This window comes from Mytilus galloprovincialis, chromosome 6 (assembly GCF_965363235.1).
Source record: "Mytilus galloprovincialis chromosome 6, xbMytGall1.hap1.1, whole genome shotgun sequence".
In the NCBI taxonomy this organism is placed as follows: domain Eukaryota; kingdom Metazoa; phylum Mollusca; class Bivalvia; order Mytilida; family Mytilidae; genus Mytilus; species Mytilus galloprovincialis.
Genome location: NC_134843.1, coordinates 102,210,762 through 102,237,821, shown reverse-complemented (window position 1 = coordinate 102,237,821; position 27,060 = coordinate 102,210,762). Strand labels below are relative to the sequence as shown.

Below are 27,060 nucleotides of genomic sequence, written 5' to 3'. Positions count from 1 at the left end.
CTTAAAATTTGCAAGCGGGTCAAAATGGCTAAAATCTTCTCCAAAATTTTAACTTTGAACACTTTAATATAAAATTTATGGCTTACAATATTATTCAAAATATTATTCAGTTTATAGGGAATCTAATAGCTATTCATCTTGGCCTTTTACCCAGATTTTGAATTTATGCAGTGACCAAACTATGTCAATTCCTAAATTCTTGTCTAGTTTTCAATTTGGGCAGTCTGGGACACTATTTATTTTTTTCACTTCTTGTGATATAAACCTTATTTTTTCATTAATAGGACAAACATGATTCTTTTATAAGCACATATAAAAAATTAAATAAAATCTGTATAAATAATGACTTCCCTTTGGTATATAAATGAAAATCTAGAAATAAGTTTGTCTTGCCTTACGAAGAAAGCTAACAGCTTATTGATACACATTGTATGTTTTAAAGCATTGTAAATGTGGAGATTTATAAATGCGCTAAAAGTAAACAATTAAATTACCATTAATAAAAGCTCTGATTAATTAATGATCTTATGGTATATAAATGGCACAATCTGATTAATGACAATATACAATATTTATATAAAAATAATTTGTCTATCATAAAAAGCTTGTCATACATCTGAGAGTAATGTTTACAAAGCAAATAATTGAGCAAGAACATGTATGTTAGGAGATGAATGAATGGACAAATACTCTACATAGTATACTTTAACCCAATAATGACATTATTTATGGGAAATCTAGACATAACAAAAAGTTGAAAAATATGTATAGAAATACAAAAAAGAAGATTTGGTATGATTGACAATAAGACACCTATTTACCATACATCAAAATTTGCCTACACACTAAATGAATAATAAATACCAAGGTCAGTGAAGATTTGGTGGCACTTATGTCGGGGTGTTGTCTCTTTGACATATTCCCTATTTCCATTCACTATTCTATTGTTATGTAAAATAGTAAGAAAATTGTAAATTTAGGGGTCTAGGAGTCCCTTTTGAAAATTCCGGAACAGTCAGAATAAAGAGTTAATTGTCCTTTGATGAAATAATATATTTTCTACAAATTTTTACACTGATCTTATACTTGAATTATGGAATCATTTTGGAGATAAATAAAACAACCATTTCTTTTCCTAATCCCAACACATTCTTGTCAGTTGCCTTAAATTTGTACTAATAAATAAACACATTATTTTCAGACTTTACAAACAAATCACATTTACATAACATTTATATTATGCATCAAATAAAAGCACTAATGACATTGTTCAACAACATATTAACATAGTGTTATAAATCATAAACCAAAAGAAAATAATCATGACAACTCAGTTATCTTCTAAAAAGTTACAATTTATTTTAAATAACTGCAAATTTCATATTCTTTCTTTCATAGTGATTCCATTTCTTTGACCTATAGCTGTATACTAACCCTTTGGTATACTTTTCAGTACTTTTTATCTAAGAAACTGACCTAAGTACAAAACTAAATGATGCCCCCTGACAGATAGACATATGGACATATACACTTAAAATTCATTAGATCAAATAAAGGCGAAATTTGACCTTGACTTTACTAACAAGAAAATACGTATACACAAATTGTATCTTAGCACTAGATCTTAGCTTGGTCTATAGAGAGGCAATAATATGTGGCTACTGGCAGTGAAAATGTTTACATGGAGAAGATGAGAACATATCTATCAATAATCTGATTGGTGTTTAACACCACTGTCGGCACAATTGTACTACTTTGTGGTGGTCAGTTTTAATGGGTGGAGGAAGCCACAGTCCCCAGAGAAAACCACCAACCTTCTGTAGGAAAATCTATCAATGAAACTCTGGTTTACCATTGCTTGACATAAAAACATAACTTAGGCTTGAATAAATCACAAGGACACAAGGATAACACATTCTGGCTCCCCATATTCATAATAATATTACTTTGTTAATTAGAAACTCATTAAATTTGGATATAATTGGTTAACACTATGTAAAGGTTAAAAAATACATTTCCGTTTGCCAGCACTTGATTCAATTTAGCAAAAACAATAATCACAACCAAGTTGTGAAACTGTCAACCTCATCATAAAACTTCAGTCCTTCTCATAAAATGGCAGCGATTGTTTCCACTATGATAGATCAGTATTCACAAGTTATGTAATTAAAATCTTGACAAACTGTTTCTTGTTTTAAACATAAAGACAAATGTATAAAAGTATTTAGTGAATATTTCTTTGGTAAATAGCACCATACTTAAGAGGTAAACTTGAACTTTGACCTAATATATAAGCAATCCTTAAGATTTTCTTATAATTTACTTAATAATCAAAATAATTATCTAAGATTATTTCCTTCTTTCAATACTTCCTGTTTAATTTAATTTTGACAATTAACCTAATCAATATGAATCAGTCTACATTTGATATTTTCCCCATATCCTTCTTTCTGAGTTCAGTTCATCCCAAGTTATTTAAGATTTTTCTATTTTTCAGATCAATAGATTCTGCTTTTAGCACATCTATAAGAAACAGACTTCATTCAAATTCATTCATCTTAATTTTAGTTGATTTCTAGTTAATCTGTGTTGACGTTACAGAGGCATAGCATATCAAATGATAAAATCAGTGAATTCTGATGTAAAATTAACAGTTTATGAACTTGCATAGTTAAACTGCACCCTATGCTTAAAGTAATTGCTGAAAAAAAAACTAATGTATGTGAAATTAAGTACATGCCCTGACTAATAAATAATAAAAATCTTAAGTATTGATTACTGAATATGCACATGACCTTTGTCACATAGAATGTGACCTTCTAACTACTTGAGAAGTACTATGAACTACCGGGAAAATGATAAAAATTCTTTACAAAAATGTACAATATCACAAAAATTTCAAAAATATAAATAAATGTTCACATAATCTCATGACAATATTTTGAACGGATAATACACAGAGATTCTATTTATCAGCTGATGATTTGTAGCGTCAGATCACTGTTTCTAGAGTTGTCTCCCCTACCCTCAGGTTTATCCTGATTAGAGTTGTCTCCCCTACCCTCAGGTTTATCCTGATTATTTGTCTCTGTCAATGGCACTAAAGTGTTTGTTGTTACAGTCTGATTATTGAGCAAATCAAATGAAAAGCTACGTCTAAATGACGATGTTGTTGATGACTGTCGTCGTAATAATGGAGGCTTGCCTAAAACTGATTCATGGCTTCTTGCAAGAATTTGTAAAGCTGTGTCATAATTTGGAGGTGGTGTCATTGGTGGCTGGTCCTCTGATGGGGGTCTTAATGCTCGGTCCTAAAATGATATACAGAAAAATTACAATATGTCTATTCTGATGGGGGTCTTAATGCTCGGTCCTAAAACAATATACAGAAGAATTACAATATATCTATTCTGATGGGGGTCTTAATGCTCGGTCCTAAAATAATATACAGAAAAATTACAATATGTCTATTCTGATGGGGGTCTTAATGCTCGGTCCTAAAACAATATACAGAAGAATTACAATATATCTATTCTGATGGGGGTCTTAATGCTCGGTCCTAAAATAATATACAGAAAAATTACAATATGTCTAGGGTGATTCTACAACTAATTGAAGGTATTACTTTTGTGAAAAATATAAATATAATCAATATATTGTCCTGCAATCTATCAGAAGAGTTGTAAAAAATGTATTCTAATGCAATTCCTTCGTAACAATAACTTTCATTGGTATTTGGGAGTACCTGTATGTAATTTCTCTAAAAAATACATGAAATAAGCAAGCAAGTCATTTGTGCCTCAAAATCTTCACTTTGTCAACATTAAAACTATTCATGCTATTCAGAAGTATACAATAATTATAACCTTGTCTAGTGTTTATTTTTGGCATTGGGAATATACATATAACATCACATTGTTTACCCTACCAAAGACAATGCAACAGTTTCACAGACTTTTTCATTTAGGGCATTTTAAGTCCATCTAAAATATTTATTAAATGGAATTTATTTTGATATGTAGCATTAGAATGGAGATTACTTTATTGTATTTTAAGCTTGGATTTCATAAAACTTGTTTTTACTGTTGCAAATATCCCTTTACATAGCTCCACTACACATCCCTAGGTAAACTCAATTTGCGAAAGTCAAATCTACGATTTAGGACGGCCAAGATTAAAATACTATACAGCTATCTCCTAATTCATATTACAATAAGGAGACTAAAATGTCATAATGATAAGCAACTATAGGTGGTCATTTAGCCTTCAACAATGTAACCCCATACTGTACAGTGATAGAAGGCCCAGGAATAGTTTACCAATGTATAGGTTTTTAATACCTAAACATTAGCCTTTCTCGTATAGAGCTCTCCAACATAAAAATACAGCAGAATTTTAATGAACTCTTAGATCAAATGTTTAATATCGTATAATGTGATGTCAGTCTTGTGGAGAACTAAATAACTAGAAACACATTAATATAGGACACCTTTTATAGGCTCATGGAGTATGAGAAATTGAATCTTAAATGTCATGAAAGTATAGCAGGACAATTCTACTTCATTAATATAGGACACTTTATATGGGCTCATGGAGTATGAGAAATTGAATCTTAAATGTCATGAAAGTATAGCAGGACAATTCTACTTCATTAATATAGGACACTTTAAATGGGCTCATGGAGTATGAGAAATTGAATCTTAAATGTCATGAAAGTATAGCAGGACAATTCTACTTCATTAATATAGGACACTTTATATGGGCTCATGGAGTATGAGAAATTGAATCTTAAATGTCATAAATGTATAGCAGGACAATTCTACTTTATTAACTCACTCTGAGCATCTGTGGTGTGGGAGGGTACAACCTTGTGTCTATGGCCTCATTATAGGCTGGAGGAGGCTCAAATAAAGACGATCTTTCGGGATCCATGTCATTATCTATTGATGCTACAAGATAAATATAGCTTAATTAACATAAACATTGCTGGTCTAGTGAAAAGTGTGACAAGGAAACAGACATTCCTTTCAATATATTTCATAAAACTGAAACTGAAACAAATTAAATTAGGTGAATGAGACAACAATGTCAGGAAGGATAACAATATGCAACATTCAAGTGTTCATTTCTAAAATATTTTAATGTACCGGTATGTATCATAACACTTAAGACTTTTTATATTTTCTTGATTTTGAATGTGTTTCACAAATGATTAATTAGCATCAACAGCTACAGTTTACTGTTTTAGATACATACATTATAGATAAATGCTCAAATAAATAACAGACTTTTATAAGGGTTCAAATAGAACCACTACATATAACAAGACTTATATGAGGGTAAAAGATAGAATCCCTTAATTTCGTAGCTGGAAAAGGCAAGTGAAAAATGTATCCACATTTTTATATGTATATAGCATCAATGATATGTACTACAGTATCTACTCTGATTTCCTAACCTTGACCTTGTTTTTGAAAATCAATGGTACTACCATTCTTACTCTGATGTCTTGACCTTGACCTTGTTTGTGAGAATCAATGGTACTACAGTACTTACTCTGATTTATTAAGGCCTATTAAAATTAATTGATAGATTTTCATCCCCGCCCGCCCCTCTGAAATCGTCCCGCCCCGATTTTTTTTATTTTGAAAAATTTATGCTTTTCCGGATTTTGTTCCTTACCGGTACTGGTAACGGTCAACAATTTCGTTTCATTCGAATTTCCTGTTTCAAATTTCGGTTTTCATATTTATTGTTTTGAGTACTTTAAAATGATTATGTTGTCAAATGATGACAATATCATCTACAGTGAATAGATTACCAGAAGGGCATGAAATATTCGGGTTACGAGTAATGCGCTGTGTTCAAGAACGCAAATTGCGGTATGTCACAAATTGAAAATTTCTTTCATTGGAAAACCGTGGATTTTTTTTAATAAAACATTAACTTTGTGTCAGCAAATTTGGGCTCTGAAAGATTTCAAAAGCCCAAGAATCGTGGAACACATTGGTAGAAAAAAACATAACTGGACCCGGCAAACATACACATTGTGTTATAGAAAGCCCTTAGATTTACCCATGGCTATTGTTTTTGTTTAAAAACACCAAATACCATTAAAAGAGTCATTAAACAACTTCATGTTTTACATTTTAATTACATTTGCCTCAGTCTTGAATAACTTGAGAATCTTAAAAGCACAACCCTACTATTACCAACACTGTTTGAGTTCTCATTTCATTCGTAATACTTGTGTTGCATACCATTGCATTTGCATAATTTTATGAAGACTACAAACCATCGTTAAAAAGTAGTCCAACTGAATAGAGAATTTCTGCATGATTTTAATGTTTACTGGAAATAGGTTTCTAAAGTAGCAATTGCATGTAGAACAGTCGTTGCCAATCAGAGATATTTATTTAAGAATTTAAAATATTATGTACGATTCTTAAGACATGTTTACATGGTATAAGCTACATTTTTTAAGTAAACACTTGCATATATATATGAAGTTCACGTCACCAGAAGGTTTCATATTAAATAAAATTTAAAAATTAAAATCCTCCCACCCGCCCCATTTTTTTCAAAACTTTGGATGAAAATCTACTAATTAATTTTAGTTGGCCTAACCTTGACCTAGTTGAGAATCGAAGCTACTACAATACTTATTCTGATGTCTTGACCTTGACCTTAAGCTTGTTTGTGAGAATTAATGGTACTACAGTACTTTCTCTAATTTTTTTAACATTGACCTTGTTGAAATCAAAGCTACTACCATACTTATTCTGATGTCTTTTGACCTTGTTCGTGAAAATTAATGGTACTACCATACTTACTCTGATGTCTTGACCTTGACTTTGTTTGTGAGAATCAATGGTTCTACAGTACTTACTTTGATTTATCAACCTTGACCTTGTTGAGAATCAATGGTACTACAGTACTTTCTCTGGTTTCCTAACCTTGACCTTGTTTGTGAGAATCAATGGTACTACCACACTTACTCTGATGTTTTGACTGTGACCTTATTTGTGAGAATCAATGGTAGTACAGTACTTTCTCCGATTTTTTAACATTGACCTTGTTGAGAATTAAGGCTACTACCATACTTATTCTGATGTCTTTTGACCTTGTTTGTGAGAATCAATGTGTTATAAAGTTCACCTCACTTTATTACCGTATCATCTGTTACAGTAATTATAATTGACAGATCAGCAACTCTCACATGTCTGCACATTCTTAAATAAACATGTAATTAAATAGATCAATTGAAGTTCTTATACACATGTTGTCATTCTATAGTCTGACCATCAAACGATGTACTTGTTAATAAATTAGTTATAGAAACTGGATTGTATTATTACATAGCAAATATATTACACAATGGTTCTACCATACTTACTCTGATTTCTTGACCTTGTTTGTTTGAATCAATGGTACTACCATACTTACTCTGATGTCTTGGCCTTGACCTTGTTTGTGAGAATCAATGGTACTACAATACTTACTCTGATGTCTTAACCTTGTCCTTGTTTGTGAGAATCAATGATTCTAAAGTACTTACTTTGATTTCTTAACCTTGACCTTGTTTGTGATAATCAAAGGTACTACCATATTTATCTTACTTTAAATAAAGCTAATACTACTTTATAAAACACAAAAATGTCAGTATTCATCTCAGAAGCTAACAAAACCTTTAAATAGACTTATTAAGAAGGGATATAGTTACGATACTGTTGTCAGGTCATTAAAGATTGCGTATTTTGGCGTTAATATTGATTCACTTATAGGGTCTTTGCATCGGAACTAAACACATTTATTATTAATAAACCAGTTGTTGGCATGACACAGGTTATGTTCTTCTCATATATGTTATGATGGTATGATACTAAACCCCTCACGGGGAGGATTGTGCCTGATATTCATATGATGAAGACATAATTTTTCAATCAGTTTAATTGAATTCTGGAGCTGGCATGTCAGTTAACTGCTAGTAGTCTGATGTTATTTATGTATTATTGTTATTTTGTTTATTTTCTTTGGTTACATCTTCTGACATCAGACTAGGACTTCTTTTGAACTGAATTTTAATGTACGTATTGTTATGCGTTTACTTTTCTGCATTGGCTAGAGGTATAGGGGGAGGGTTGAGATCTCACAAACATGTTTAACCCCCTCCGCATTTTTGCGCCTGTCCCAAGTCAGGAGCCTCTGGCCTTTGTTAGTCTTGTATTATTTTAACTTTTAGTTTCTTGTGTACAATTTGGAGTTTAGTATGGCGTTCATTATCACTGAGCTAGTATATATTTATTTAGGGGCCAGCTGAAGGACGCCTCCGGATGCGGGAATTTCTCGTTGCATTGAAGACCTGTTGGTGACCTTCTGCTGTTGTCTGCTCTATGGTAGGGTTGTTGTCTCTTTGGCACATTCCCCATTTCCATTCTCAATTTTATAACAATGACCACTGCCCTTTCCTTGATCTTGATATCTATATCATTGACGGAAAGCTTCGATATCACAAACTAGTCAAAACATTTACTAAATTTTATCATTTGCACAACATGCAGACTTCTTAATATATGTTCAGGTATTTCACCTCCAATTTATTACTGCCATACTTACTCTGATGTCTTGACCTTGACCTTGATTGTGTGAAACAATTGTATATTACTACAGTACTTACTCTGATTTATTAACCTTGACCTTGTTGAGAATCAAAGCTACTACCATACTTACTCTGTTGTCTTGACCTTGACCTTATTTGTGAACCAACGGCACTTTATTACAGTACTTACTTTGATTTCTTAACCTTGACCTTGAAGCATTTCTTTGTCTTTGTTGAAAACAGTATAACACAATAAGGAAGATCACCACGGCTATTCCCACTACTATCATAATTAGTATTGTGTTCTGATTCATCAACTGTTCCTCCGCTGAAATCACATCAAGTTTACAACAAAACTCTTAATAATGTCCACTTAGTATTTCGAAAGAGGTCAGTTGTATTTTAGTTATAACTAGAGGCTAAGAGCTATTTAATACTATTATGTCCTAATATCATCAATGCTCAGATGAGACAGCTTGCTGACATTCTTTGTTACTTCTCAAAATTAGGGTCAGAAGGGAAACTTTAAACACATAATACATCATTTCCCTTTTTTTCCAAATTCTTTTATGTAAATATATATTAAATAGTCAATTTAATCTTGGGATTTACAGTGAATGATATGTCAATAAACATGATAAATATTGAATGGAATTTTCTGTTTTCATCTACATGATCTAAGAAGAACTTACGACACAGATCTATCTTTGAAATACATCTTCCATCATTACAAGTTTTCTCCCCTGAAAGCTCACATGAGCGGTACTCAGGTTCTTTTGGCACAGTTATGGTGGTCATGTTTTTAAATCTAAAATGTTTTCCTAACCTGAAAAATAGTTTAAAAAAATTAATTACGAATTTAACATTTTTCCTTAATGTTCTATCAATGTTTTAAAAACAAAAGTAATAAGTAATTATTTCTGTATAAATATGTGATAAAGATTTTTTATAAAGATAAGTATAATGGATTAACAAAGAATACGGAAAATGTCACAGTCGTCATTTCAGAGATTGTTATATTTGACTATGCAGTATTAGTTTTTCTCATTGTTGACGGCTGTACTAACAAACTTTCAAATACAACTTATTTTCAAAAGTTATAAAAGGCAAAAATGAAAGGTAAATAAATAAAAGTAATATATGTAACAAAATTTCTTTTAATTCAAATAAAGGTATGATGCGGTAAATACTTTTAGTACATGGCCGAAACTACCAAGGCCGAATCAACTAAGGACGAACTGCCTATATGACCGAAACGTCTTGTTCCCCACTCCTCATCGTTCTCAAAGTCATTTTTAAAAAACAATGAGAAATAAACAACGTGGGTGTACACGATAAAAAATGATTGACACTTACATTTATTACGTTAATACATATCAGTATTATTTATCATAACTTCAAAGTATTTTCTAGATTTATTTTAGTCCATACTGAAGCTTTACTTTGCTTGTACAAGTTCCTTTTTTGAGCACTCCACTCTCTTGTTTCTTTTTATTTTTTAATAATCTAATAAATAACCAAACCAACTTCGGTCAATTTCTCCGGAACCATTCTTTTGGGGAATATTATCACTTTTCTATTGTCTTCTGTTAGAATTAAGAGAAATATGTTGGCTTGGCTGTTTTATACATATCAAATCTTCCTTTAAATGTCACAGTTCGAAATTGCTGTAAAAAAAATTAACACAAAAACATCCGAACTTGTTTATTTTATTACAATCTAAACACGATTTCCGGTTTACTAAATTATTTCCCCTGGACTTTGTTTTCAACATAATTTGCATCCTCTAATCCACAAAGTTCGTCTACCTAACGATATAACCATCACAGAAAAGGTATATTTGTCAGTGTTCTCCCCAGGATTTTTTTAAGGCGCAAAATTCAAGGGCACGTAACTCCTTTTTTATAGCGAACTTTTGTGATTTGAATCAATCAGTCATAAATCATAACATGCAATATTGCTTTGTGTTGAGTGTTTAATAATGCAGAGTATTAATGAATTTATACAAGAATATACTATATATGAAATAAATTGATTTTAAACACTAAAGTTATTTATATTCTGTAGCGATTTTAGATTGACAGTATAATTATTATTATGTAAGATATCTTTTATTAATACATTTGGGTTAAATTACATTTTTACAGGGCAATGCGCAGTATTTTTATTTATTTGAACGGTATCTATATTACTTAGATTCACCGCCCGGTATCTTAAGAACCGCCCGGTACCCCATCTTTGGAACCGTCGGGGTACCGTCCGGTAGCCAATCTTTAGAACCGTTGAGGTACCGCCCGGTATCTATAGAACCGCCCGGTACCCCATCTTTGGAACCGTCGGGGTACCGCCTGTAAATATGTATATAAGGGGATGCGAGAGAGATCAGAGTGTAATAGAAAGAGTAAGAGATATAATTGAGATTGTTAGTTAGAAGTGTTGAGAGTAATATTGTTTTAGTGAATTAGGATTATTATTCAACTGTTTTATTATGTCAAACTGATATACATTTAACAGATTACATAGTGATTTGATTTGAAACTTTGTGTTGTGGTTTGTTTTCTTTGTGCCATTTGAGTATGGATTTTACGTAATTTACGCTACCAAAATAACACATCGACAAACACGAATCCATACAAAAACGACAACGCTACAATTCAGTCAATTAAAGAAGTCAAAATATAAATATATTCATCTCTGTACTCTCTGCTACTTCTAGGGATATTGTTTCAAGATAGTGTTATTTTGTTGGACAGTCTGTTTCTCAACGTTGTCTTAATCCTCTTCAGGGTTGAAAACCCCCTCACATAATAACTTTTGCTTATACCCCTCTTAACATTTCTAAGCCATGAAAACTCAGTCAGCCACTTGTCACTGAAACCAGAAACATGGTGCTTGCTGTTATCACTTGCTAAAAATTTAGCTCAGTTGGGATTAGGAGAAGCAATAATAACATCTGCTTATACTGGCAGCTGAGTGTAGAGGGAGGTGTATTCCCCTTTTCATTAGAAGTCATTGATCTGAAAAAAAACCTTCTACTTCCATCATGTCTTTTGCTTAGAATTCACCCTTTGTTATTTGCAGAGAACATGTTCATTCAGAATTAATAAAATCGAATATGCTTAAGATACCGGTAGTTGGTATACAACTTTTAAAAACAAAAATATTTTAATGAACAGCTGACAAGTTTCCGTAGTTTGACATTTAATTACGCTTCCGTGTGCATTATTGTTAGACCCTATCTTTGGCAGGTAGATATAAACCAAACTTCGTTAAAGTTAAGACCATTGGAATTATTTACTAGTGACATTATACAGAAGTCGCGGCGATTCTGTACCCGTGTTGATTGTCACATAAAATGTTCCTGACGCACGGACTCACGATCGATGTTCAATGATCATTTTTCAAAAATATGACAGTTTGAAAGAAATTTACCTTGCAAGCAACATTTTTCACTTTCAATTAAAATAAATCACTTCTCGTTTTCTTTAATCAAAGTTTATTTTAATTTTTTCAACTACAAATACTCTCATTCATAATTTTCATCGTAAAATCTTTAGCAATGTGTATTCAAATCTATCACGTGTATTGAACACGTTCATTGGTCGTGCTTAAATAGATTCTTCTTCTCGACCAATAAAAAAATTCGTTATATAAATGGTCAAGTAATCACACACACGATGCTTAAATACAATGTATTTGCGATCTATTTCTTCAATTTCTGCACTGAAGTTTTTAATTATTTTAATTTTCTTTTGAAAATATCTATCTTCTTGATGATCATTTACGCTATTACATGATAACAAAGTCCGATAAGGCTGAGATAAGCGTGGCTCAGGTAAAACTATATTATTAGATATTGCATAACACTGACCGACCTCTCAGCGGTGATCAGCAACTTGACAATTTTAACCAACATTTATAATGCAAATGTGAAAATTAACACGCTGCGGGATCAAGTAGTAAGGGACAGCGGCCAATTAAGACGCTGCGGGATTAACGAAAATATTATGAAGGCGCTGCGGCACCGCAGCGTCATATCGGCCTGGGGAGAACACTGTTTGTGTTATTCAAGTGATCATAAAACATTGTTGCTGTTTATTGACAGAAACCTACATATTTAAATTGAAAAATTAATATGTTTAAAAAAATACCAATTTGCCATTATATTTTTTTTGGTAGACATTATTTTTCTACTCTAAATGTTAAAATCCAAAAAATAGAAATATGCATTGGTTTGATGATTGTAACTTGATTTAGCAAAATATCCTTATCCTGATTCGTCAGAGGTCTGAAATATTTATTTGCTACTGTTTTTTTTGGAAAAATATTAACATGATTTGTTTAAAAGAAAGTGAACATTTTATCGTCATATACTTAAAATTCATTCACGCCATTTGCCAAGAATTTTTACAGGTATTAGTCAAAAAGGTTCCCTACTTACATTGACTTATGGCAGGTTACAGTAGACAGAAATATACAAATTTGCCTCTATTTCTTCTTTAATGTGTTTTTTTTATTTGTTTGTGCAAAATATTTCCAAAAATGTTCAAAAGTAATGATAAAATTAGTGACAAGTCCATCCGAGGTATATAGATGACCCATTGGATATTTTTTAAATGGTTGCCCAGATTTCTCAAGACTCTTCACCATTCTTCAATTATCAAGAATATTAAATGAATTTTGCACCAAACTCTGTTAAACTTGAAGGACCAGAATTTCAGGAACATTTGGTTTATATTCTGGAAATTCTTGTGTTCATCAAAATTTGTATCCTTTGGTGCGATGAATGTATATCATGTATATTATACAATCCAGGAGTAGAGATATGTTTGAAATTTTCTCTGAGAACATGGAGAGTCCAACTGAAAAAAAAAATTGGCAATATTACAAAATGTATGTCTGAGGAAGGCATCACAGCAAATGATAAAAAAAAGCCTTTCAAGTTGTCATAACTATTAGTACTAAGAAATTGTATGCTCCCTTGGATGTGATCAGAGTATGCTCCCTTGGATGTGATCAGAGTATGCTCCCTTGGATGCGATCAGAGTATGCTCCCTTGGATGTGATCAGAGTATGCTCCCTTGGATGCTCCCTTGGATGTGATCAGATTGTATGCTCCCTTGGATGTGATCAGAGTATGCTCCCTTGGATGTGATCAGATTGTATGCTCCCTTGGATGTGATCAGATTGTATGCTTACTTGGATGCGATCAGAGTATGCTCCCTTGGATGTGATCAGATTGTATGCTCCCTTGGATGTGATCAGATTGTATGCTTCCTTGGATGTGATCAGATCATGCAGATTGTATGCTCCCTGGGATGTGATCAGATTGTATGCTCCCTTGGATGTGATCAGAGTATGCTCCCTTGGATGTGATCAGATTGTATGCTCCCTTGGATGCGATCAGATTCAAATTTGAAGGATGGTGTGCTTCTTTATCATGTTTATGATGAAAAAAAAAAATCCAAAAAAACCTAAAACTGGAATGGAGTAGAAAGCTTATTTCTTGATAGTGCTACCAGTGTAGACTAAAAGCAACTAAAATCTACCATCTATATGTATATTGATATCATCAACACACTTTTGAAAAACAATATCATGATTAAAGTGCAGAGTTTTATTTTGTCTAAACCCAAAATATCAAATTAACAGGACCAACAAACTCATTAAATTTCATGGGAAACCAAGATTTTAGCCATATGATTTAGTTGGATCAAGTACATGTACATTGTCACGTTTGGCCTTACATTTATTTTTATTTTGTCCTATATAGATAAAGATAGTCTGAGTTTTTCCAGTTGAGTGATGTTACAGAAGTTGTGGTCATAGGACAAAGAGCTGAAAATAATAGTTTGCTGACAAGAATATCTTGGATCCGCAAGTAAGCCATTCAGCCATACCAAAGTGGTTGTAATTTCCCTAAACCCCTCTTTTTTTTCTTTTTTTTTGTGTACATGTATAAAATCATGTACATGATGTATGAAAAAAAAAAGCTTGCTCTGATTTCTTGTATCAATTATTAATTTCAATCTGTTTTAAATTGTCTAATTATCACTATAAAGTGTGTCAACATTGCTCAATAAACGTTTATTTAGTTTCACAGTATGGAATGTAAAAACAGATTGTACTCTCAGGTTAACATCAACATTTTCTGTAAAAATTGATATTTGCACTAAAAAAAAAATTCTGACAGGTGGACCTCAATAATTTTCACATGCATGGGAAAACCAGCATTCATATTTCCATGGCCTATCATGTTTGGTTAGACTGGATGTTGTGAAAGTATTCAGAGGATTGGATAAATCTTTTTATCCGATTAATGATGAGATAAAATATTAAACAACTTTTTTCCAATTAGCTCCTTTTAATTGCAATTTAATACTTGTCTCCCAAACATCCCATAGGTGCCCTTCATTGCTTTTCTGTGTTGATGACCGTTCTTTGACCAACAATGGTTTACTTTTTCATTTGTGACTTGGATGGATAATTGTCTCATTGGCACTCATACCACATATTCTTATATTTATGTAGCCTCTTAAAGAGACTTTGTATTGAAATGTCTTAATATATTTTTTTTTATAAAGATATGACTGAAGTACCAAAGGCATTAGAATTAATGTCTGATCTGAGAAGTAAAACACAAGATGTTATTAACCATACAGACAACATTCTAAAGAAGGCCAAGGAAGGACAGTTTGATACGTCAAAGGTAAATAGAGTTAAATACCAGATATCATTAATCAGACAGTATTTCAATGAGGGTTCTAATGCCACATCTTAATTATCTCCCTTCAATTATACAAATATTATCTTCTCTGTTCATGATCAAATAATTTTGTAATTCTCTTGTATTTTTATGAAAGAATGATTCATGGAATCATATGTCATGTTTGTTTAAAAAGAAAATACAAGTCAATCATTTGTCAATGTTCAGTTTTATTAAAAGTTTTACAAATGTTATAAAAGATGACAGCCAAATAGATATTTATCTAAAGAGTGTAATTTCTGTTTTAGGGAATCAGTTTTCTTGAGACTAAGTACCAGTTGTTACTAAGTTATTTGATTGACTCAACATTCCTATTCCACAAGAAGACCAGTAGCCAGTCCATCAGTGGGGATCCTTCTATAGAACGACTTGTTGAGATTCGTACTGTATGTTAAATCAATATAGATAGCCACTTGATTTAAAGCAAGCACTTATAATCACTTCATCATATCAATTAATGTAGCATGTTTTTTAAGACAATATATTTATTTACAAAGGAGATATACATTATTTTTATTAATATAAAAATGAAGAGATATGGTATGATTGCTAATGTGACACCTATCCACCAAAGTTAAAGGGAAGTAAAAGTCTACCATTATAGGCCCCTGTACAGCCTTCAACAATATGAAAAACCCATACTGTTTGCATGGTATAAAGTCGGCTATAAAATGCTCAGCAATGAAAAATGTGAAATATTTCAAATAAGAAAACTAATCGATAAAACTTTTTACTATAAACAAATATGACTTACATGAACATCAACCACTGGGCTACATGCTTGAGAAAGGCACATACAGAATGTGTCAGGATTATACATGTTTGTGAGTGCTCAACCCCTCCCTAAACTGTTACAAAATCATGTGCCCACTCTCAAAGAACAATGGCAAAGTTGTGAAGAAATTATTAAATGATAATCAAAAGATCCTCCATTAACATAACATGGTGTTCTAATTTTCAGTACAAAATGCTGCTACATTTTTTTCAAAACTTAAATTGCTTGGTTTATTCTTGATTGTTTCAGGTATTGGAGAAGATGAGACCAATAGATCAGAAACTCAAGTATCAGATAGATAAAGTGATTAAAACAGCGACCACTGGAGGAACAGGTTTGAAACAAGCTTCTATTGGAGTGATAATTTTGAAATATTTTTTTTTAATGGAAATTTAACAAATAATTAATTATCTGCTGTTGTCAGGTACGTCCCTAAATGTTCAACATCCAGACTGACCATGACAATATAATACATTTTCTTTTTTATTCTCCTTACCATAATTTATAGATCTATATAAATCATCATATATCTTTGATTATTACAAGGGTTAATCACTATGTAAATCCCAATGTACCAGTGAAAGATGAATCTAAATCCATTATTATACCCCCGCTTTAAAAAAGGGGGGGTATACTGTTTTACCTCTGTCTGTCAGTCCGTCCGTCCATCAGTCCGTCCGTCAGTCAGTCCGTCCCATGAAACTTTCGTCACATTTTTCTCAGGAACTACACATCCGCCCTTTCTGTAATTTGGTATCAACATTTATATATGTCAGCCATACCGTGTGATGCGTTTTCAGATTCATCACTTGACAACTTCCTGTTTACCGAACACTTGTCTGATTTTATACATGATAGCCAAGTTGAAAATTTTCGTCACATTTTTCTCAGGAACTACAATACAAGGATTTCTGAAATTTGGTTTCAGGATTTATATAAATCAGCTATACCGTGTGATGCGTTTTCAGATTCATCACTCGATAACTTCCTGTTTTCCGAACACTTGCATATTTTTACACTATTAATATTATCCACTTGCGGCGGGGGTATCATCAGTGAGCAGTAGCTCGCAGTTTCATTTGTTGTTTTATTTTTAGATGAGGCAGATCCACTCAGATTTAAAGCAAATCCAAATAATTTCACTAACAAGGTAATCTTTATTCTCATATGATTTGTACGCAACATTTTTTTTCCTTTTTTTTTATGGTCAAATCCACAGTTTACATGTTATGAAAATTAGGAGATGTGGTATGATTGTCAATGAGACAACCAACCAGACTTCAAAAGATGTGGCTTTAGGCAATATGTATTAATGACTTACTGTATGGCCTTCAACAATGAGAAACACCCTTACCGTTTTGAAAGCTCATTGGAAAGTTGTAATGATTTAAAGAGTTGGTTCTGTCGTTCGTTTTTTTTACTTCGGCATCTTTTTTCAAATACAAGACTGATATTTCCAATTATAACTCTCTATTACATAGTTGCTATGGACTTCTCTAGCAATCAGATGGTTGCTATGGACATCTCACACTGATGACTATATCCAATATCAGATGGACATCTCACACTATCTATAGTTGGACTTCTAATACTATCACATAGTAGCTAGTAGCAAATATTTTAGTGATTTTGTATATTAACTTGTGATATGTTTGATATTTTAAAATATAAACAAGCCATCAATCAAAAATGATTGACAGCCCAGTGTTCTCCCCAGGCCGATATGACGCTGCGGTGCCGCAGCGCCTTAATATTTTCGAAGATCCCGCAGCGTCTTAATTGTCCGCTGTCCCTTAATACTTGATCCCACAGCGTGTTAATCTTCACATTTTCATTATAAATGTTGGTTAAAATTGTCAAGTTGCTGATCACCGCTGAGAGGTCGGTCAGTGTTACGCAATAACTGATAATTAGTTTTACCTGAACCACGCTTATCTCAGCCTTATCGGACTATGTTATCATGTAATAGCATACATGATCATCAAGAAGATAGCTATTTGTAGAAGAAAATATAAAAAAATAAAAACTTCAGTGCAGAAATTGAAGAAATAGATCGCTTATACATTGTATTTACGCATTGTGTGTGTGATCACTTGACCATTTAAATAACGAATTTTTTCATTGGTCGAGAAGAAGAATCTATTTTAACACGACCAATGAAAGTGATGAATACACGTGATAAATTTGAATACACATTGCTTAAGATATTTTCGATGAAAATTATGAATGAGAGTATTTGTAATTGAAAAAAATAAAATAAACTTTGATTAAAGATAAAGAGAAGTGATTTATTTTACTGTGAAAGTACTTTAATTCGTGGGTATCAATTTTCGTGGTTTGAGCAATATTGACATGTTCGTGGGTTTTTAAATTCGTGGATTTAAGTTTTCTAAAAAAAAAAAGATTGAAAAATTAAAGCCTTTAGAAACGAAGGTTACATATAGTCTGGATTGAAGGAAATTGCAAAGAAAACATTGACCCGTATAAATAGTAGTGACAACACTGTTTAACCCAAGGTAAAGTGATCAACAGATTAAAGACCATCAAAGGTGTTAATTAGGCCATAAACATGTCACCTAAACAAAACAGTAACATAAACAAATGCTATAAACGGATATAAAATGAACTCTTTATCATACTAGCATATCAATACTGGAAATCTGAAATTCATCGATCAAAAATATTTTTTAGGACAAATTAAAAGATCAAAAGTTGTACAGTTTAGGTTATTAAAGATTACATGGGTATAACCCTGCATGCAGTTGTAGTTCTGTGACTGCTATTAAAGTATTCTCAGATTTAACGTTGTTTAATATATTCTCTAGATTATATCAGTAGTCAAAACCTACATGGGGATCTTTCCATGTCTTGATTTGGACAATGGTTGTTTTATTTCGTTGGACACTTAAATTCGTGGATAAAGTCACCCACGAAAGCCACGAATATTGGTACCCCACGAATAAAAGTACTTTCACAGTAATATAAAGTGAAAAAATGTTACTTGCAAGGTAAATTGTCTCAAACTCGTGTTTTTAGAAATAAAATGATCATTGAACATCGATCGTAAAATTCCGTTCGTTGGGAAATATCATTGTGGGTACGGAATTGCTGCAGCTTCTATATAATGTCACTAGTTGATAATTTCAATGGTCTTAACTTTAAAAAACTCGCAAAGTTTCGTTTATATCTGCCTGCCAGAGATAGGTTTTAACAATAATACACACGGAAGCATAATGTAAAACTACGGAAACTTGTCAGCTGTTCATTAACATATTTTTGTTTTAAAAAGTTGTATACCAAATATGATCAAATATCTTAACCATATTCGATTTTATTAATTCTGAATGAACATGTTCTCTGCAAATAACAAAAGGGTGACTTCTACTTAGCAAAAGGCAGATGATGGAAGTAGAAGTTTTTTTTTAGCCTAATGACTTCTAATGAAAAGGGGAATATTACACCTTCCTCTTCACTGTCAGTATAAGCAGATGTCATTGCTTCTCCTAATCTCAACCTAGCTAAAGTTTTAGCAAGTGATAACAGCAAGCACCATGTTTCTGGTTTCAATGACAAGTGGCTGACTGAGTTTTCATGGCTTACAAATGTTAAAGGGGGTATAAGCAAAAGTTATTGTGAGAGGGGGTTTTCAACCCTAAAGAGGATAAAGACAAAATTGAGGAACAGACTGTCCAACAAAATAACACTATCTTGAAACATTATCCCTAGAAGTAGCAGAGTACAGAGATGAATATTTGTATTTTGACTTATGAATTTTATAACTTTTGTGTTTAAAATCAATTTATTTCATATATATATATATATTCTTGTAATTCATTATTAAATACTCTGCATTATAATTCATATTGCATGTCATGGATTAATGACTGATTGCTTCAGATCACAAAAGTTCACTCTAAAAAAAGAGTTACGCGCCCTTGAATTTTGCGCCTAAAAAAAATCCTGTGGAGAACACTGCAGCCAAAACTATGCAAATTAAAATAGCTGTAATGATAATTTATTATTTTGTAGTTAGATGATGAAGATGAATCGGGAACAGATGAGGACAACGAAACAAAATCTACCAACAAATCAAAAGTTTATGTCCCACCAAGACTTACACCTGTACATTATGGTAAGTCTACCAACAAATCAAAAGTTTATGTCCCACCAAGACTTACACCTGTACATTATGGTAAGTCTACCAACAAATCAAAAGTTTATGTCCCACCAAGACTTACACCTGTACATTATGGTAAATCTACCAACAAATCAAAAGTTTATGTCCCACCAAGACTTACACCTGTACATTATGGTAAGTCTACCAACAAATCAAAAGTTTATGTCCCACCAAGACTTACACCTGTACATTATGGTAAATCTACCAACAAATCAAAAGTTTATGTCCCACCAAGACTTACACCTGTACATTATGGTAAATCTACCAACAAATCAAAAGTTTATGTCCCACCAAGACTTACACCTGTACATTATGGTAAATCTACCAACAAATCAAAAGTTTATGTCCCACCAAGACTTACACCTGTACATTATGGTAAATCTACCAACAAATCAAAAGTTTATGTCCCACCAAGACTTACACCTGTACATTATGGTAAGTCTACCAACAAATCAAAAGTTTATGTCCCACCAAGACTTACACCTGTACATTATGGTAAGTCTACCAACAAATCAAAAGTGTATGTCCCACCAAGATTTACACCTGTACATTATGGTAAGTCTACCAACAAATCAAAAGTGTATGTCCCACCAAGACTTACACCTGTACATTATGGTAAGTCTACCAACAAATCAAAAGTTTATGTCCCACCAAGACTTACACCTGTACATTATGGTAAGTCTACCAACAAATCAAAAGTTTATGTCCCACCAAGACTTACACTTGTACATTATGGTAAATCTACCAACAAATCAAAAGTTTATGTCCCACCAAGACTTACACCTGTACATTATGGTAAATCTATAATAAGTTAAATACCCTTTTCAGCTCACATGGTCCAACAGGATTGATGAGTTTTTATCATCACTTGGCTTCAGTCATCTGTTATCCTTGTCTGTGGTCATTTATTAATTGTTACAAAAAATCTTCTCTGAAACCAAACTAAACCAAAATCATTCTTCGGGTAAAGAAGCAAGTACTGTCCATTTTTTTTATTTTTTTTTATAGAAAGTTAACATTTGACAAGAAAGAAATGTTTACAATGTAAAGATTTAACAAATTGTGTTGTCCTAGACTTTCTGACACTTTTTTTGAAGGAGTCATTGCCATAAAATGATGATATTTTAATGAATTTTCATAATATTGCAAGTGTGTAAGTGTATATGGGGAAAAGGATCAGCAAGACAATATCTACAAAAGAAAACCTTTCTTGTATAAATTGTTAGTCACCTTTTTACAGAGTTATTGCTCTTGAAAGACATAATTTTGATAATTACTTCAAACTCTTTAGTAGATATGTCTAAACTGTAAATATGATCATCAAATACAAGATCTACAATATGCAAATAAATAGGAGTTACAAATAAGGAAAACATAAATATCAGAATGGAATATGTTTATTTGGTGAGCAATTCAACTTTTTTATTTGTAGGAACTTTTACAATACAGATTTTGATGAGACAGTAAACAATAAAGATAATCTTATGTTTTACAAGAGTTTTGACCCTTTGTTTTTATTTATTAGAACAGATTTGGATGAGATAGTAAAAGATAAAAATTACCTTATGTTTTACAAGAGTTATGTCCCTTTGTGTTTATTTATTTGAATTGTTTGGATGAACAGATTTGGATGAGACAGTAAAAGATAAAGATCGCCTTTTATTTAGAAGAGATGACATTTTGTGTTTATTTATTTGAACAGATTTGGATGAGACAGTGAAAGATAAAGAAAGTAAGGCAATAGAGAGAGCCAAGAAGAGAGCTTTAAGTAGTAGTATACTGAAAGAACTGAGAGACGAATATTACGAAGGACCAGAAGAAGTCAAGGTTAAACTTTTTATGATTAACATGTTATTTGATTTCTTGCTCTTTTGTGCTTAACCCTCATTCCCTTTATTTCTAAAAATGGATGTCCAATAAAATCTTAAGGAAATCCTAGCCATTTTAAAAATATTTATTTGATTTAACTAAAAAAAATGTGTGTGTTTAAATGTTAAAAATTATCAATTAATTTTACAAGATTTTGCAAAATTCAACCACTTAAATTGATGACCAGTTCAAGATTTATAAGAAAACAGACACAACTTTAAGCAAGATAAAATCTATCAGTCATAGAAAATATGGATATCCATGCTATTTTGAAATTTTTATTTATTTTGTGGCTCTCCATTTCATTATTTTCTCTTTTGTTTTGAAAGACTTCATTATGAAATCTTAGTATGATAAGAAAAAAATGATGTGGGTTTACACCAATTCAATAAAACAGCAATTCAATAGCAGAAATATAAATAAAATGTCTAAGAGCAGAGAACTACACATCTGAATTACATTAATAAGATCATGTGAGTTTTTAATGACCTAGACAGGCTATAAAGCCCTTGCATGGTCGTTTCATTTCGAACATTAATACCAAATATTGACACCTTTTTAAGGACAGGAAACATGAAGCCTCTAATTTCATATCTTGGGAAATCATACCTCATCTTCTTATTTCTATGTATCCATTGTGTGGTATATAAGAGTGAGTTTTAAATGATTAAATACCCTGTATTAACACACTGTTTAATGTTATTTATATTTTTAGGAAAGTATTGACTTACACAGATTTAAAGCCAACAAGAAAGCTAAAGAAAGAACAGAGTATGTATTTAGTTGAAGTAGTAAAAAATCAGTATGACAATCCCTTTTTTTCAAACAAATTTATACCAGAAAAAATCTCGAACGAAAATTCATTATTAAACTCAAAGGAAATTTTATGAATTTCATTCAATAAAGATATAACATTATAACTTCAAAATTAAGAATTTAGAATGATGTGATTAGGAAAACTTTATTATTACCTGTCAAAAATCAAAAAAATATCATTTAATTTCTATTTTTGTATAAAAATGTTTCCAAACAAGAATGCATCGTTTGCACAGTAAAATCAATGGTCCAGGCATATTTTGATTATCTTCTGTATTTGATAAGCAACACAACAGGCACCACATATGGAACAGGATAAACTTACCCTTCATGAACACCTGAGACCCCCCCCTTTCCAGTTATTGGTGAGGTTTGTATTTTCTATGTTATGTCTTGTGTACTATTGTTTGTCTGTCTTTTTTAGCCATGGCTTTGTAGATATGTTTTGGATTTATGAGTTTGAATGTCCTTCGCTATAGTATCTTTTGTCCCTCTTTTATGCTTTTAACGTTTGATTTCAGATATGAAGAAGAAAGAATGATGAGAATGTCAATATCAAAGAAAGATAAGGTAAGATTATCTAGCTGTGTCATATAACAAATTATAAACACATGTTATAATGAGTTATTTAAGCAAATCTTTTTATAGGTATGGCTTGTACTTTGTACAACTTTGAAGTATAAATTAAAGCCATCATAATATATGGAAACAAAATAAGATTGCATATTATTACATGCAATCATTATATGCACTTATATTTGTTTTATGTGTGAAGAAATTAATTTAGCCTTAAGTGTTGAAAGTAGTTTTAAACGTCAAGAGTTATTCAGTACAACAGACCATACTTACCACCAATAAATTGATGCTAAAAAAAATAAAGATAGAAAACAACAAAGAATGAAAAATGATCCAAATAGCCTGACTTGGTTCAGTTAATTATATTCAAAAATTTTTCTATTTATAAATGCTTTAATATGTGATTGTTTATAGAATGAAATGTCATTTCTAATTATATAGTGATATTAAAAATTATTTCTATTTTTAGAATGCTATGAGAAAATTGGGAACTTTATCATCTTTAAATAACCTGACCCAGTTTGATGATATTAGTATTTTAGATGATGAAAGACAAGGAGAATTTGTATGTATTCAGTGTACTGTACATTTATTGTTAGTCTTTCTGTTTATTTGTACACCTCACATGGTCTATACATAATTAAAACCAGGGCATAAGTGTTTAAGATACAGCTCATTGTTATATGATATGACCCTGCATTTCTACTGCATTCAGTTTGACAGTCACCCCTTCTGTGATACCTTATTATGATTTTAAGATTTTGTAAAATATATGAAAAAAATATTCTTGTACTAATGTTTAGGCCTTTATGGTTGGTTTGGTTTAAGCTTAAGGGTAAGAGCTAGTGTTATGATTATGTATAAGTAAGGATTAGGTTTTGGAAGATGATTTAAAATCTATAAGGTTTTGGACCCCTCAAGTAAAAACCTTTGATAAAATGTCTTATAGCTTAAGAAAAATAAGTTTAGAAAAATTAATATATGTTTTCTTTGGAAGCTTTCAACAGCACAAAAAGTTATATAGATGTGTTCCAACTGCATGGCAATTTACGATGAGAAATTAATGTCAAACATGGCAGAAAACATTAAAAAATGGTATACCACTTATTATCTCCCCTTAGTGTTGTTTGTAAAACAATTAATATTCCAAATGGGCATAAAGACATTTTGTATGAGTTTTTATGCAATTTTACAAGATGTATGTGCATTTTTATAAACATAGAAGTATAAATGAATTTCAATAAATTGTCTTTCTATTTTTAGTCTATGGAAAAAGGGAAGAAAAGAAAATTCAACAGCAAGGTAAGACTCATTTCTGTACTGATTATATATGTCATGGGAAGCTATGTTTAACCAAGAGATATAATATTAGTCTAGTCAAAATTCCTGTGCACTTTTCAGATATTACTGGAATTTTTCAGAGTTATGCCATCCAGAGAAATCACTTTTAGAGAAAACAGGGGAGATAATTACATATAGTCAGATAATAGAGATAGTGATAAACCTTACAAAATGTTTGGTAAATATTAAGGGCTATTGAATTCAAATAAATGTAGAGAGGGAATGAAGAGAAGATTTATTTTTAAGTACCGGACATTGATCATTCATTATTTTTATCCACTAGCTGTATTTAAAATTACTCCAATAATGTTGGTTATGAGGGGATTTTAAAGTCCCTTCCTTCCCATCATAATATATTTTAATGAATAATGATTACATATTTTTTTCATTTGTAAGTTTTACATTTTAACATTTTAACAAAAAGAAAGGACTTATAAAATCTAAATGTTATATATACGGTGCTAATGGTTAACAAAATACACATAATTAAATTGTCATCATGACTCTTAAAGTATAATTTTAAATATATTTTGTAATAATATATAATGTTTCTTTTACAGGGCAAGAAAGGAAAGAAAGGAGGTAATTAGTTTTCACATCTTAAACAAATCAACAATTCTAAGAGACATATTTCAATATAAAATTAAGTTCCACTTGATCCTTAAAGAACTTTCAACAAAAATTTATTAAAACTCAGCCAGAAATACTCCATCAAAAATAAGAATTTCGTATTATAATCTTTTTAAACTCTGACTGCTGTTTAGAATAATTCTCTTTATGTATTTAGAAATTACTTATTTAAAAATTGTCCCCTTATAACTAAAGGAGATGTGATATGATTGCAAATGAGACAAGCATATGGTAGATGACAAATGACAAAGATAAAAGCACTTATAGGTCATTAAAACAAATATACACTGCTCTGCCTTCAATAATGAAGAAAATCCATACTGTCTCATCAGCTATATAAGGCCCCAACATGACATACTGTCTCATCAGCTATATAAGGCCCCAACATGACAAAACGTGAAACAATTCATACAAATAAAACCAACAGTCTTGTTTATGACAAATGATTGGCTTAAAACTAATATAGCACATAATGACAACCACTGAATTACAGGTTCATAAATGCTACAGTTTTAAACATGATTTTGGTGTAACAGCACAAAATTAGAAAAATGTAAAATTCAGTTGTCTTGATTTATTTGATTGGCAAGAAGCACAAAATAATCTGATGTAGAAAAAACAATGAACAAAGTACACATCTTAGAAAACTCACAATTACTGAACATTGCTTCAAAGCCAATAACTACTAAGAAATGAATCATGTTCTCCCAGACTAAATCAGATTTCGAATATGAAGTAGTTTTATGATATGTACACTGTTCTAGAATAGGGGAGATAATTTCATACAATTGTCTCCCTTTAGCAATGTATTTATAATCAGACAAATATAATTCTTTGATATCCTCATTGATTTGATTTTGCAGTGTTTCTTTTTTTAATTGCAGGATTTAAGAAGAAGAGGAGATGATTTATACAATAAAATTATGAAAAGAAATTTATGTTTAATTATTTAATACAAAGATCAAAAACCATGTACAAGAAAGAAAATATTATTGATTTGAAGATTATTTGTCATGTAAATATATATCTACCTGTTATACATGACAAAGTACTTTAAAGTTAAAATGAACATTCTGATGGAATTCATTTATGAGTTGAAATATCAGCTACAGGCTTCTTATGAAAGTACATTCAAAATAAAGTGTATTTTATTGTTTATGTGGGAATATATTTACCACTTTGTCCTTCAATCTGTCTATTTATCTAAACCTAGTAATTTCCAGATGATTAGTTGTATTCCTTTGACAAATATCCATCAACTTTGAAATGGGTACTAGTGATAATAAATATACAGTTATAATTGAATTTCACCTGATAGCGTCTACAGTTCATGAGTTGTTCCCCCTTAGAATTTAATTACAAAAAAAAAAAACAATCAAGATGCTTTAATTAACTCTGAATACAAGCCTTGATGCTTCATAACTTATGGGACTTCAGAATGTTTTCTCTGAAATAGAATTGGGCAAAAAGAAAATTGTTTCATTCATTTATACAGTCATTATATATAATAT

The 27,060-nt window shown here is 31.4% G+C and overlaps 2 protein-coding genes across 3 annotated transcripts; one reads left to right on the top strand and one right to left on the bottom strand.

Moving 5' to 3' along the window:
* Window positions 1–1,052: 1,052 nt before the first annotated feature.
* Window positions 1,053–10,246, bottom strand: LOC143080977 (uncharacterized). Of its 2 annotated transcripts, none has more exons than XM_076257204.1 (5): window positions 10,127–10,246; window positions 9,292–9,425; window positions 8,790–8,927; window positions 4,837–4,949; window positions 1,053–3,311 (listed from the first exon to the last, which is right to left on the bottom strand). In XM_076257204.1, the coding sequence occupies exons 2-5, from the start codon at window positions 9,395–9,397 to the stop codon at window positions 2,973–2,975; spliced, it is 696 nt and encodes a 231-aa protein (XP_076113319.1). In that variant the 5' UTR covers window positions 9,398–9,425; window positions 10,127–10,246; the 3' UTR covers window positions 1,053–2,972. The 2 variants fall into 2 exon arrangements, with proteins under 2 accessions (XP_076113319.1, XP_076113318.1); XM_076257203.1 differs by lacking the exon at window positions 10,127–10,246 and adding an exon at window positions 9,956–10,110.
* A 75-nt stretch (window positions 10,247–10,321) lies between these two features.
* Window positions 10,322–26,483, top strand: LOC143080975 (neuroguidin-A-like). Its single transcript, XM_076257201.1, has 14 exons — window positions 10,322–10,433; window positions 14,373–14,480; window positions 15,184–15,308; window positions 15,614–15,751; window positions 16,390–16,474; window positions 17,238–17,290; window positions 20,170–20,272; window positions 22,020–22,144; window positions 22,902–22,957; window positions 23,524–23,572; window positions 24,048–24,143; window positions 24,842–24,880; window positions 25,480–25,501; window positions 26,434–26,483. Exons 3-14 carry the CDS (start codon window positions 15,186–15,188, stop codon window positions 26,454–26,456), a joined length of 912 nt encoding a protein of 303 aa, XP_076113316.1. The 5' UTR covers window positions 10,322–10,433; window positions 14,373–14,480; window positions 15,184–15,185; the 3' UTR covers window positions 26,457–26,483.
* The last annotated feature ends 577 nt before the right edge of the window (window positions 26,484–27,060 follow it).